Consider the following 14,252-nt stretch of genomic DNA (forward strand, 5'->3'; position numbering starts at 1 on the left):
GCAAAAGCCTATTTTTCCATTTAAAGTAAACAGCAGATGTTTTGGGAGGGAAGATGCCCTTTTCAGTCCTGGGCATTTTCACAACCCACCAGTGAGATGAGTGTTGGTACCACTGTTTACAGACAGAGAACAGAACTCTATGAGGCTGTCCCTTGCTAGTGAGCAGGCCTAGCAGAGAGAGGACTAGGTTCATGGTCCAAGTAAGGAGCTAGTACACAAAGTACTCTCGGTTCTTGCTCAGAGAGGAAATCCACTCTCATGGGTCAACCACTAGCAAAGAGCACCTGCTGCTTTGGGAGGCTAACGGAAGTTGTGTTTGTAGTCACACTGTTACCAGGGCTCCCTGGAGTCCTCAGCCTTCCAAGGCGCGCCCCTGCTCATCCCGAGCGTCACTGCGCCTGCGCACATCGTCCATATGACGTCACGGCCTGGAGCTGCGACTGCGTCTGCGCACGTCATCTTCGTGATGTCAGGGCCTCCCTGGCCTTCAGTGGCGACTGCGTATGCGCCCGGAGCAGCTGGCGGAACATCTCCTCGGGCGCGGCTTCCGGTTTGGTGACAGCACCTGCGGCTCCGCTTCTGGTAGGACGTTTGTGTGGCGGCGCGGCTGGGGAGGGGCCTCGGAGTCCACGGGGCGAGCCGGAGGGCAAGTCCGGGCAGGCGGAGGCCGCGCCAGGGTGACCAGGGCGGGAGGGCGCCGGCCCTCGTCTTCTCAGCCCAGCAAATGCTTATGGTCTTAAAAGTTGCTTTTCTTGTTTCGGGACAAAAAGTCTTTCAGCCCCTCCGCCCCTCCCGGCGTCACAGGTGCAGGGCCCGGGCCACCTTGGCGACGGCGCTGCGTTAGAAGGCGGGCCTTCGGTTGGGGGTTCTTGATCTAGACCCCCACGGTTGGACTCGGGCGAGGGGGCTGGGGTTCGTCCGCGTCTGCCTCGCAGAGAGTGTGTTGGGGCTGTGATGGCGCGGTCACAGACGTTCTGATTCCGGGACCCCTCCTCCCCAAGCCGGTGGGGACCCTCGGGCTCAAGGAGGTAACGGGATCCTCCCCCGCGGCGGGGATTCACCCGGGATCCGTGGCGGGTTTCCTTGGGGTGGGGGTGCGGGTGGGGGGCGGAGGAGTGGTGTGGGCCCTCGGCGGTGGTGCAGGCGTGTTCCGGTGGAGTCGGCAGAGATCCTGGAGCCTTGTTTCTCTTCTTACGTTCCGGCTCCCACCGCCTTCTGGCCTTTTCCTTCCACAGCTTCCTTTCTGCTGAGATTCTCCCCGATTGTCACAAGTGCTGTGGGCGGGAGGCTACCGTAAACCCTTCGTCTCTTCGGGAAGCGCATCGTCTCGTCAGGGGGTGCAGGGAGGAAACTGAAGTTGTCCCAGTCACTTTCTCTCCAATAAAATACCTCTGAATCATCATACTCACGGAGTCATCATAATCACCTTGCTAGTACGTTTTGTTGTGTCACTTTAGGACAATATGGGCAGCAGCTGAATGGACGATGAGTCATTATTCTATGCTAATTGTATTCATTCTCTTGAGTGTTTTGCTTATGTTTATCAAAGAGTAAAGCGTACCCCTGCCTTATTTCCTTAATATTTTGTAATACTTATATTTTAAATATTACTTTAATCAACAAGCATTATGGTACTGAATTAACCAAGGATTTGCTAACTGCCAAGTACTGTGTTAAGCACCTTGTGTAAATATCTGACGTCATCCTCATCTTACCCTCTACAGTTATTAACCCCATTTTAGACTTATGGAAACTGACTCTTAGAGAAATTATGTGGTTGCCCCATGTCACACAGCTATTAAGTGTTGAGTCCACAGTTGAACTCACACTTACTGGACTCGAGAGCCTGAACCCTAACCACAAACTGTTTTGTTTTTTCACAAATCAAAAACATCAGCTAAATAGCTCAGAATCCAGAAAATAAAATTAGAGAATGTTTAAAAGGAAATCCTTTTATGTTTGATGTTTAAAGGAAATCCTAATATTTGACTTTTTTTATACAATTTTATTTTTATTTTCTTGTACAGTTTGACACTTGATTTTAGCCAAAAGGCCGAGAAGCGATTTTCCTGTACAATTTTAATGAGTAAAAATTTTAAGTCTATTCATTTTATACCAATTTTGGAACCCTTGTTATATTTATAGCAGTTTTGGCATACATGTGTAACCTAGATTTCAGTGTTGTTATAAAGTAATTTGAGTCTTTGCCTGGAACTTGTTGAGGGAAACTGAGACCAAGTGGAACATTCAGATAGATCAGAAACTGTACACCCATCTTGAACATTCCAAGAAGTATTTCTTAACATTCTTTGTTTTATGTACATACTGTATGTGATTTGTAAACATAACATTATATACCATAATGTACTGACTTGAGAGAGAGCATGTCTGGAGAGGTAGACAGTAAACATATATAAGCAGGTGGTTCAGTCGGTTATGCAAATGAGGCAGAGGAAGCAGTTACTGTATTCAAAGGGAAAAGTCTCAGGAAAGTGGTCTCTCATGGGTTTGTCTCTTGGTCTAACTGACTCCCTGGAAGTTGAGTTTCCTTTGTCAGGCATTAGACTGAGAAGTGCGGCCTTTTTCCCGAAAGGCCACCAAGTGGCTGCTGTGAAACTTTCCCAGTGCAGTCATAGCTGCTAAATGTTTCTGACCACACTGAATCCCACGAGGCTCACTGTGGCGGGGAGTGGGGTGGTGTATGACCAGCCCCTGGCCTTTCCTAGTGTGCTTCTCCAGGAACTTAACTCTAGGTGCTCAGTAATTCATTCCACAAACAAACCTCCTACATGCCAGGCGCTCCTGGCCTCCAGAGACCGCAGTGTGGAAACCGTGGTACCATGAGCAGCCGTTGGATTTCTTGTGCCAGCTATCAGGCGGTGCAGCCTTGTGCTCTTGGTGTGTGCTGTCCTGTTTGCTGCCGTGGGCGATCTCATGGTCTCGGAGACTGCAGTGGATCTCCCTGCTCTCTAGGCGACATAGGGATGTGCCAGGAGGTGTCTGAAACCGCAAGATGGGACACGGTTTATATTCCTGGAACGCACATTTTTACTTGAAGTCTTTTTTGGAAAAGTTAGTTGATTTTAATGTTACATAGTTTAAATCATATAATAGCTCTGATATCTTGTAGATTCTAATAGAATTTGCTGGGGCGCCTGGGTGGCTTGGTTGGTTAAGCGTCCGACTCCTGATTTTGGCTCAGGTCATGATCTCAGGGTGTGAGATGGAGCCCCATGTCGGGCTCCGCACTGGGCATGGAGCCTGTTTAAGATTCTCTCTCTCTCCCGCTCCCTCTGCCCCTCCCCCCTCTAAAAAATTTGCATGAATATTTAAGACTTCAAAGAAATTTCACACTTGTGACCACTTTAGGAAACAGTCTAGACCCTAACCCAGCAAGGTACCTGTTATTTCCTCTCTGACTTTAGAAGATGCTTCAGTGAAAAGTTCTGCCTCATGACATTTTACTTTTGTTAAAACACAGCATTTTGTAATTAGTTCCTATTATATCCCGTCTCTCTTTACAGAATGTATGCTCTCTTAAGGCAGAAACACACTGTGTTTGCCCATAGTATGGTGCATGGCTCATATGTAGTCAGTAAATTGTTGGGAGGCAAGTGGCATGTGAATATGAACAAAAAAGTGTACTAATGAGCTTAAGTTTATGAAGCTATTAAGTAACTATGATAAAATAGAGTTAAAAGAGATAGGTCAAGTAAGGATTTCATGGGGAAGGGTATTTTGAGTGGGGTTTTGAACACGAGTGATTTGGCATAGCTAGCAGTGAAATGAAAGTAAACACAGACGTGGGCTTTGTTTACCTTTTTTTTTTTTTTTGGTGAAATCCTACCAATGTAAGAGTTCAAACTTCCTGCAAAGCCGAGTTTCAATTCAATGATTTGTTAAAAACGTCTGTTTCTGATGCTGCGTGGTACTCTGACAGAAAAGGAGGAGAAATGTAAGTCAGAAGCCCAGAAATGAAATGAATTGAGCCTTGTTTTTCTGTTGTTGTTATTCCTTTTCACGACGAGCTAAATAAGGAATGGAATCACTAATTCAACTGAAGTTAGAATTTAGGGAGAAAGGCAAAGTGGTCGATTTCAGTATTGTAAATGTAGCAAGAAGGGCTGGTGATACTTTTGATAATAAATACTAAATAGGATTGAAGTTTAAATGTAGAGATTGAAAAGAGACATAATTTCTAGCATTACTTCATTTTCATTTAGCGAACATTGATCACGAATGAGGCACTCTCTGTAAAGGCTTTACATGAACTATTTAGTTGAAATTTGTCTCTTATTGAAAGTTATTCTCTTTTTGCCTTATTAGTTAAACCAGAGGATTGATCACCACCTCCATGGCTGCCTCACAGACTTCACAAACTGTTGCATCTCACGTTCCTTTTGCAGACTTGTGTTCGACTTTAGAACGAATACAGAGAAGTAAAGGACGTGCTGAAAAAATCAGACACTTCAGGGAATTTTTAGATTCTTGGAGAAGATTTCACGATGCCCTTCATAAGAACCAAAAAGATGTCAGGGACTCCTTTTATCCAGCAATGAGACTTATTCTTCCTCAGCTAGAAAGAGAGAGAATGGCCTACGGAATCAAAGAAACTATGCTTGCTAAACTTTATATCGAATTGCTTAATTTACCTAAAGAGGGAAAAGACGCCCTTAAACTTTTAAATTATAGAACGCCCACCAGGCCTCATGGAGATGCTGGAGACTTTGCAACAATTGCATATTTTGTGTTGAAACCAAGATGCTTGCAGAAAGGAAGTTTAACCATACAGCAGGTAAATGACATTTTAGACTCAATTGCCAGCAATAATTCTGCCAGAAGAAAGGACCTAATAAAGAAGAGTCTTCTTCAGCTAATAAGTCAGAGTTCAGCGCTGGAACAAAAGTGGCTTATACGGATGATTGTAAAGGACTTAAAACTTGGTTTCAGTGAGCAGTCTGTATTTTCTGTTTTCCATAATGATGCTGTCGAATTGCATAATGTCACCACAGATCTGGAAAAAGTCTGTAGGCAACTGCATGATCCTTCCATAGGACTCAGTGATATTTCCATCACTTTATTCTCTGCCTTTAAACCAATGCTGGCGGCTATAGCAGATATTGAGCGCATCGAGAGGGACATGAAACACCAGAGTTTCTACATTGAAACCAAGCTGGACGGTGAGCGGATGCAGATGCACAAACAGGGGGATGCGTATCAGTACTTCTCCCGAAATGGTTTTAACTATACCGATCAGTTCGGCGATTCTCCCCGGGAAGGTTCCCTCACGCCGTTCATTCACAGCGCATTCAAAACAGACGTAGAAATCTGTATCCTGGATGGAGAGATGATGGCCTTCAACCCTAACACACAGACTTTTATGCAAAAGGGCAATAAGTTTGATATCAAAAGAATGGTGGAGGATTCTGATCTGCAGACTTGTTATTGTGTGTTTGATGTACTGATGGTTAATAATAAAAAGCTAGGGCGTGAAACCCTGAAAAAGAGGTATGAAATTCTTACTAGTGTTTTTACACCAGTACCAGGTAGAATAGAAATAGTGCAAAAAACACAAGCTCATACTCAGAAAGAAGTGATCGATGCTTTGAATGAAGCCATAGATAAAAGGGAAGAGGGAATCATGATAAAACAGCCTCTGTCTATTTACAAGCCAGACAAAAGAGGCGAAGGATGGTTGAAAATTAAACCAGAGTACGTGGACGGGCTGATGGATGAGCTGGACATCTTAATTGTTGGGGGCTACTGGGGTAAAGGTTCCCGAGGTGGGATGATGTCTCATTTTTTGTGTGCTATAGCAGAGAAGCCTCCTCCTGGTGAAAAACCGTCAGTGTTTCATACTCTGTGTCGTGTTGGTTCGGGTTATACCATGAAAGAGCTGTACGATCTGGGTTTGAAATTGGCCCAACATTGGAAGCCTTTTCATAAAAAAGCTCCACCAAGCAGCATTTTGTGTGGAACAGAGAAGCCTGAGGTGTACATCGAGCCTTGTCATTCTGTCATTGTTCAAGTTAAGGCCACAGAGATCGTCTCCAGCGATATGTACAAAGCTGGCTGCACATTGCGTTTTCCACGAATCGAGAAGATAAGAGAAGACAAAGAGTGGCACGAATGCACCACCCTGGATGACTTAGAACAGCTTCGTGGGAAAGCATCGGGAAAGCTTGCGTCCAAACACCTTTACATAGGTGGCGATGATGAACCACAGGAAAAGAAGAGGAAAGCTGCCCCGAAGGTGAAGAAAGTTATTGGAATTATCGAGCACTTAAAAGCACCCAACCTTTCTAATGTAAACAAAGTTTCTAATGTATTTGAAGATGTGGAGTTTTGTGTCATGAGCGGAACGGACAGCCATCCGAAGCCTGATCTGGAGAACAGAATTGCAGAATTTGGTGGTTATATAGTACAAAATCCAGGCCCAGACACATACTGCGTGATTGCAGGGTCCGAGAACATCAGAGTGAAAAACATAATTTCTTCGAATAAACATGATGTTGTCAAGCCCGAGTGGCTGTTGGAGTGTTTTAAGACCAAAAGCTGCGTGCCGTGGCAGCCTCACTTTATGATTCACATGTGCCCGTCAACAAAGGAACACTTTGCCCGTGAATATGACCGTTACGGTGACAGTTATTTTGTTGATACAGATCTGAACCAACTGAAGGAAGTGTTCTCAGGAATTAAAAATTCCAGCGCACAAACTCCTGGAGAAATGGCTTCTGTGATTGCTAATTTAGAGTATCGGTATTCCTGGGACCGTTCCCCTCTCAGTATGTTTCGACACCACAGTATTTATTTGGATTTGTATGCTGTTATTAATGACTTGAGTACCCAAATCGAGGGAACGAGATTAGCTGTTACAGCTCTGGAGCTTCGATTTCATGGAGCCAAAGTAGTTTCTCGTTTAGCTCAGGGAGTGTCTCATGTAATCATTGGGGAGGATCAGAGTCGTGTTGCAGATTTAAAAGCTTTTCGCAGAACTCTTAAGAGAAAGTTTAAAATCCTGCGACAAGATTGGGTAACTGATTCAATAGACAAGTGTGAGTTGCAGGAGGAAAATCTATATTTGGTTTAAAGCTAGCTTTTCTAGTGAGGAAAGCCTCATTGTAACAGGTGGTCATGATAAAATATTAAACGACATTTTATTTTTATCCCTTAAAATTTATGCTTAAACAGTATTATTAGATATAGAAAAACAATAATTTTAACTTTTGAGATAGATAAAACACTGAATGGACCAAGGCCAAGAAAGAAAAAATTCTTTTAGAGGTGTAGTATTTAATGACTTTTAAAACCAAGATGAAATAAATAGTTTCAAGAAGGGACATTTATATAATATCCCTATAGAAATCGAGAATTTTGACTCAAGTATTAATAAAATACATTCAGAAGCTTTTAGAGTCATTAAAAGCATTGATCTAAGTGGATTTTCTGAGGTCAAAATTTTAATAGTTTTTATCTAGTAAAAGCATTGCAAGAAAGAAGCAGAATTGTTACAATTGGACTTGTAAAAAATATGTCTTTTAAATTGAAGGCTGAAATTCTTTTAAGTGTGAAATGTAAACAAGTTTATTTTTTAAGGTTAAGGGCAAGCTCATGAATAAAACCTTGTTAATGATGTCATTAGGTAAATTAGGAGAAATAACTTAAAATTAGATGAATTTAATTAAAAGAAACTTGCAGTTTTAAAAGTACTTGGCCCACATTTATTTTTTTTCTAAAACAGAGCGTGTTTTGAAGAGAGTGTTTTTATGTGAACTGTACTCCAGAATAAATCGTATTCACAAAGAGTGATTTTCCTAGATGTAATCCATTGAGTACATGTCAAGATGGCATGCGTTGTAACTTCCGTTACAGAGAGGTAAATTGCTCTATTTAAAATGATTTTTATCTTTAGATTATTTAAACTCAGTATGTATAATATGTATTATGTCTGGATTTATATACCAAATTTTAGAATAGTCTTTCATTTTGAAAAATATGTTTTCATGACACCTTTGCAATACTTGAAATGTGGTACCCAAGGAATTATTATTATTATTATTTGTAAGTAATTTGAAATTTTATCGAAACAGTGCAACAAATATTATATTTCTTAATTTAAATAAAATATTTAATATACTATTAAAATTTATGATGTATTTATTTTAAAACAATAATAGTTATTTCAGTCAGATATTATTGGTATCAATATAATTTTTGACTGATTCAAATCAGTTTCCTATTTGAGGTCCTTTGTATTTCGTATTGCTGAATGAACTTTATTAAAAATTTAAACTTGTGGGGCATCTGGGTGGCTCAGTCAGTGAAGCGTCTGCCTTCGGCTCAGGTCATGATCCGAGGGTCCTGGGATTGAGCCCTGCATAGGCTCCCTGCTCCGCAGGGAGTCTGCTTCTCCCTCTCCCTCTGCTCCTCTCCTTGCTTGTGCTCTCTCTCACACTCTCTCTCAAATAAATAAATAAAATCTTTAAAAAAATTTTAAACTTATATATTTTTATAATACCTATTGAGAAAAACTACAAAACAGATACCAGTAAGGGTAATAGGGGAGAAAAGTACATAATTTTACCACCAAAGATAGTAACATTCACTATTTTAGGTTATTGGTAGTAAGGAAAGTGCAAAATACATTATTTACAGTGTAACAGATAAGTATAAAACTGTAATGCTTTATTTGATCAGCTTTTCTCAATGGGAGAATTACAGGTCACTAAAGTAGACCTACATCACTTTAAATTGTTGTACACTATTGAATGTAGTGTAATGTGTTCAGCTAGGCCATTATTGTTCGATTTACAGATTATTTGACCTCGCCACCGTCCCTCTGCCCCACCTTTTTGTTTTCCTAGTGAGCATTATGATAAATCTGTATCATGGTCTGTGTATTCTAGTCCTGTTTGTTCTCTATACGTTCTTAGGATGGAATTGCTGATTCAAAGTTATGTATTTTTTAGTAAATTGATATGCATTTATGTAAATTTGATATGCAAAAATGCCTTTCTAGATTCTTCTCATCTCTAAATGTTGGAGAGTTCAATTTCTTAGTACTGGACCTATTCTCTATCTTTATTCACTCCTTGGCTTTAAATATGCTGATCCCTCCCACATGTTTTTAGCCCTGAGTTCTTTGCTGAGCTCGGGTTCATGTATCTATCCACATAACATCTCCACATGAAGTCTAATGAGCCTCTCATACTTAATATGTCTAACTATATTTATCATAGCAAAAATTTAAAATGCAAAAGAGCATAGTATAATGAACCTGCATGTGCACAGTGTGAGCAATTGTCAATGATCCATCTTTTTCATATTTACAGACCTCTGGGTTATTTTGCAGTCACTTAGATTACCTAACTTAATTTACCAAGTATTCCATAGAGAACTCTGGATTTCTTGAATACACTTACACTCTTTCCCAGTGTTCCCCTCCTCACTACATGGTGCATCTGTCCACCCCGCTGCTCAAGCTGAAAACCATGGAGCCCTCCTCGGCCCCCTCTGTTCTCGTATTTCCAATACACAGAGAATCTTGTTGGCTAGACTTTCCAAATAGTCCAGAATATGACCCCTCAGCAGGCTCCCCAGTAACCACAGCCTGCCCTGTTACTCACTGGACTACGATCACCTTCCTTTCTGCACTGTCATCACTGCTCTCCAGGACGCCATTTGTACTTTTAAAGATGCAGTCAATTCATTTTCCTCCACTAGCCAAAACTACTGAATCACCATCACTCACAACTTCCAAAGTCTTCTAAATGGCCTGTTGGACCTGGCCATGACAAGCTATCTTCCGTTAGCTCTCTGACTTGATTTCCTACCAGGGACCCCCTTGCTCACCATACTGGAGTCTCACTGGTCTATGTGCTTTTCCTTTTCACTTCATCCAGGTCTCTCACAGTTTGCCCCACTCACATCCCCAACACTCACTATCCCTTCACTCTGCTTTATTTTCCCCAAGGCACTGTATCTTTGTTTCTTACCACTAGAATACAAATTCCACGAATGAAGACTTGGTGTGTTTTGTTCACTGTTGTAATCGGTCACTCAATAAATATTAATGGAATAACTCCTCTGAATCAGATGGAAAATCCTACTTTGCTCTTCACCAAGGCCATGGGTTCTTGCCAGAAAGCAGGACAAGATATTTACCGTTCAAGAACTCCGCCTTTTTCTGCACCATGATGACTTCTCACCATCCTGAACGAGTTCATATCTTTAGGCTGATGGCACCTTCTTTGAAAGTCAGGTGGCTACCCTAGCTGCTTCATAGTCATGCGCTTTGCCTGACATTGGAGTGGACAGGGCTGATGGGGAACCTTGGAATTCTCACTTTGGGGGAAATAGGTTGAGCATAGCTTTAAAACATCTAATATGGAATTCCCGGAGCACTAGAGCTATTTTATAAACCATCTCCATTCAGTTTCAACCAATGTATATTAAGTTCTTATTCTCTTTGACAGTCACATGAGCAAAAAAAAAAAAAAAAAAAGAAAAAGCCTCCGCCTTCAAGGAACTCACAGAGTACCGAAAGATAAGGATAATTGGAATACAAAAGATAAGTGCTTTCCTAGTTAAAGGAAAGATGGATTCCCTGGAAAGCTGTAGTGAAAAGAATACAAGCTTTTAGAATCTAGTTATCCTGGGCTCGGTTCCACTTCTGCCACCAATTATCTGTTATTTGAGCAAATCACAACCTCTTTGAACCTTCGTTTCTAAACTTTCAAATGGAAACAGTATCTATCTCACCCAGAATGTTTGAGGACAGACTTATAGCACCCAACATACAGAAAGGCCCCTCCAGCTTTTATCACCTGCTCTTACCTGGGCCTTTCCAGAGGAGGTTAATTACACCAATGGGGGTTAATAAGTGAGTGGATTCTGGAACCGTAAGTTGAATTCCCTCAGACATAGTGGTATGGAGGGTTTTTCCTGGCAGAGGGAAGATAATAAATACAGGCATGGGGAGAACAAAAATTCAGGGGAGAATGTTTGCAAAATACTCAGATTTAGGTGGGAGGGTAAGATATAGGTACCTTAGGATAGATTTTGAAAGATTTTATTTTTAAGGTTTTTTTTACTTCATTTATTTGAGAGAGCGCGAGAGCGCGTGAGCGCGTGAGCAGGGGAGAGCGGCAGAGGGAGAGGCAGAAGCACACGCCTGGCTGAGGAGGAAGCCCGATTCGAGACTATATCCCAGGACCCTGGGACCATGACCTGAGCTGAAGGCAGACGCTTAACCGACTGAGCCAGCCAGGAGCCCCTTGAAAGATTTTGAATGCCACACTGCAGAGTACGAGTTGCATCTGGTGCTCAAGAAAAATGCATTGAAGAATTTTAAGCAAGATATTTCAGGCTCCCCTCTAAGGCTTATTTCTTGATTCCCCCATCTTAGTTCAAGTTCATGTAACAAAAATACCATCAACCAAGGGGCTTAAACAACAAACATTTATTTCTCACAGTTCTGGAGGCTGGAAGTCTGAGATGAAGGTGCCAGCATGGTTGGGTGAGGGGCGTCTTCCAGATTGCAGACTTCTTGTTGCATCTTACCTGGCGGAGGGCAGTAATCTCACTCATGGAGGCTCCCCCCTCATGACTTAAACTCCTTCCAAAATGACTACCTCCGAATAGCATCACCTTTCGGGGTTAGGATTTCAACATATGGATTTGGGGGAGGGGGCACACAAACATTCAGACCACAGCAGTGATTTTGTAGAATAAGAAAGTTTTATTTAAATGCAAATTTGTCTTCCTATCTGAGGGCCTGCAGCTCAGTATTCTTGAGCTTCTATTGCTGACCACGCTCTCTTCACATACATTGTTGTAAAGACTAAATGTATTTTAAAAGACCTGATATAGTACCTGAGCCATGATGGTCTCTAAACAAATGCAGTTTCCCACTACTCTTCATCTCTGCTTTTTCTCTGGCAGATACATACCAGGGAAAATCCAAATAGCCAAATCAGTGTTTGGTCAAAACTGATTTTTTCCCTTGATCTATAGTGATGACATTAAACAGTCATTTAACTATTATTCAGGGTATATGTCAGGTGTGATCTCAAGAAAATGATGTATGTTCCCCAAACCTATCGCCTAACCTCATTGGAGTTCCGTGTTGGCATTTGTTGAGTGGTGTAAAGGACAGAGTGTTCTTAGGTCTCTCACGGCCCTAAAATTGTTACGTGTTTGTAACCTTTCAATTAGGGTTATCATGTACTGGTTGAATTTATTAAAAGCCTTTTTATGTCTATGGGAAGTTGTAGTGACAGTAGGATAATGACCTGATTCTATGTAAAATTTAATTCAATGAATGGTCTTCAATACATACTATGTCTCAAGCATTATAACAAATTTGGGGATTAAAAAGCAACATAAAAATAATAGACACCATGAAACATGAAATATGGTTTAAAATATGTTATATAACTTTAAATTCTTAAAATTTAACTTTCTAGGTTAAATTAATGATCCTAAATGTGTTGGGGATATCTCTTTATTTGGAACCTATTGTTTAGATAATTAATGAAAAATAGCCAAATATGTATTCTATTAAGGCATTATTAATTCTTAACATTACCCTCTTATACTTTTAGAATTATATTATATATATATATATATATATATATAAAGATCACATTGGCTGAAGACCTCAGTAGTGTTAATTAAAGACTATTTTCACATATTTATAAAAGACATATGCTTGCTTGTATTTCTTTAGACTATTACCCAAATGCCAACAATATTAAAAATTTTGATTCGGGCAAAATGACATAAAAAGATGTATGAATGTCATGTAAGGACAGATGGCTCGCATCCTGGAGGCTTTCATTTCTTATGTATATTTTTTAGAATTCACTAGTAACTACAAATACTGTTAAAAGTCATGCAAAGAAGATTCTTTAGAAATGTGTGAAATATCTGTCTAGACCTGTATACCTACTGATTTTCAGAGCCTGATGATGCTAACCTAAAAATTTGTGTATGTTTTTTAAATAGAATTTTAATTCCAGATACATCAAGATGGACCTGGGTCAAACCAAAGCAAGGCATCCTATTATTTCTGCCATGAAATGCAGTTACCCCTATAATTTTTACTCTGCTAGTAGACCTTACTGGTTTTACGTGTCATGGTAATTTTATCCCATCTCTTCCTTTCTTCTTGGAATTAAATAATAATTTTTAAATAATAGTGATATAAATAATGTCAAAGGACAAGTCAAACTTTTATGAAACTGTGGCACAACATATTAAAAATGGGATAACATGTTAAAGTATTTTTTTAAATGGATTCTTTTTGCTAGAAAAAATATAGACTTCATGATGATAATTACAAACTTATCAGTAGGATTTTCTTTCTTTTTTTTTTTTTTAAAGATTTTATTTATTTATTTAACAGAGAGAGACAGCCAGAGAGAGAACACAGCAGGGTAAGTGGGAGAGAGAGAAGCAGGCTTCCCGCCAAGCAGGGAGCCCGATACGGGGCTCGATCCCAGGACCCTGGGACCATGACCTGAGCTGAAGGCAGACGCTTAATGACTGAGCCACCCAGGCGCCCCAGATTTTCTTTCTTTTTAAAAAAAAGATTTTATTTTTTTATTTGAGAGACAGAGTGAGTAAGAGAGAGAGAGCACATGAGCAGGGGCAGAGGGAGAGGGAGAAGCAGGCTCCCTACTGAGCAGAAAGCCTGACGCAGGGCTCAATCCCAGGACTCTGGGATCATGACCTGAGCCAAAGGCAGATGCTTAACTGACTGAGCCACCAGGTGCCCCAGTAGGATTTTTGATATATCTGTAGATTAACTAGTTTTGTCATTCTTGCATCTTTTCTTTCACAGGCATGATCGCAAATGTAACATTTTGAAGTAGATTAAAAAGTAATTTAAATTCCTTCTTTAAGTGAGATTCTAGCAATTTCTTTTAGAGAGCAAGAGAGTGGTGGGGGAGGGGAGGCAGGGGAAGGAGAGAAAGAATCTCAAACACGCTCCATGCCTAGCGTGGAGGCCAATGCCGGACTTGATCTCATGACCCTGAGATCATGACCTGAGCCAAAATCAAGAGTTGTATGCTTAACTGACTGAGCCAACTAGGCACCCTGATTCTAGCAATTTATTAGTATATTTTTAGCTACATAGATTAAAAAGCTTAGAAATAGCTACAGTACTTTCATTTGGCAAATGTATTTTGCACATGGGAGAGAGACAGAATCATTGAGGGTCAGAGGATGGACTTTCGTGGTCAGTG

At 40.8% G+C, this 14,252-nt stretch overlaps 1 protein-coding gene across 12 annotated transcripts in view; it reads left to right on the top strand.

Moving 5' to 3' along the window:
- Positions 1-14,252, top strand: part of LIG4 (DNA ligase 4) — an 82,326-nt gene that overhangs the window by 2,015 nt on the left and 66,059 nt on the right. For 5 of the 12 annotated variants that reach the window (XR_013446847.1, XR_004915830.2, XR_004915817.2 and 2 more), the window contains exon 2: positions 323-582. The exons of 2 other annotated variants lie outside the window; for them this stretch is intronic. Coding sequence is in view for 5 of the 10 variants with exons in the window: in XM_078070095.1 (XP_077926221.1) it covers positions 4,355-7,090 (2,736 nt within the window). In the remaining 5 variants the exon portion in view is untranslated. 5 more of the 12 variants (XM_078070095.1, XM_036087320.2, XM_036087322.2 and 2 more) reach the window with 5 other exon arrangements.

Source organism: Halichoerus grypus, chromosome 4, assembly GCF_964656455.1.
Source record: "Halichoerus grypus chromosome 4, mHalGry1.hap1.1, whole genome shotgun sequence".
In the NCBI taxonomy this organism is placed as follows: Eukaryota; Metazoa; Chordata; class Mammalia; order Carnivora; family Phocidae; genus Halichoerus; species Halichoerus grypus.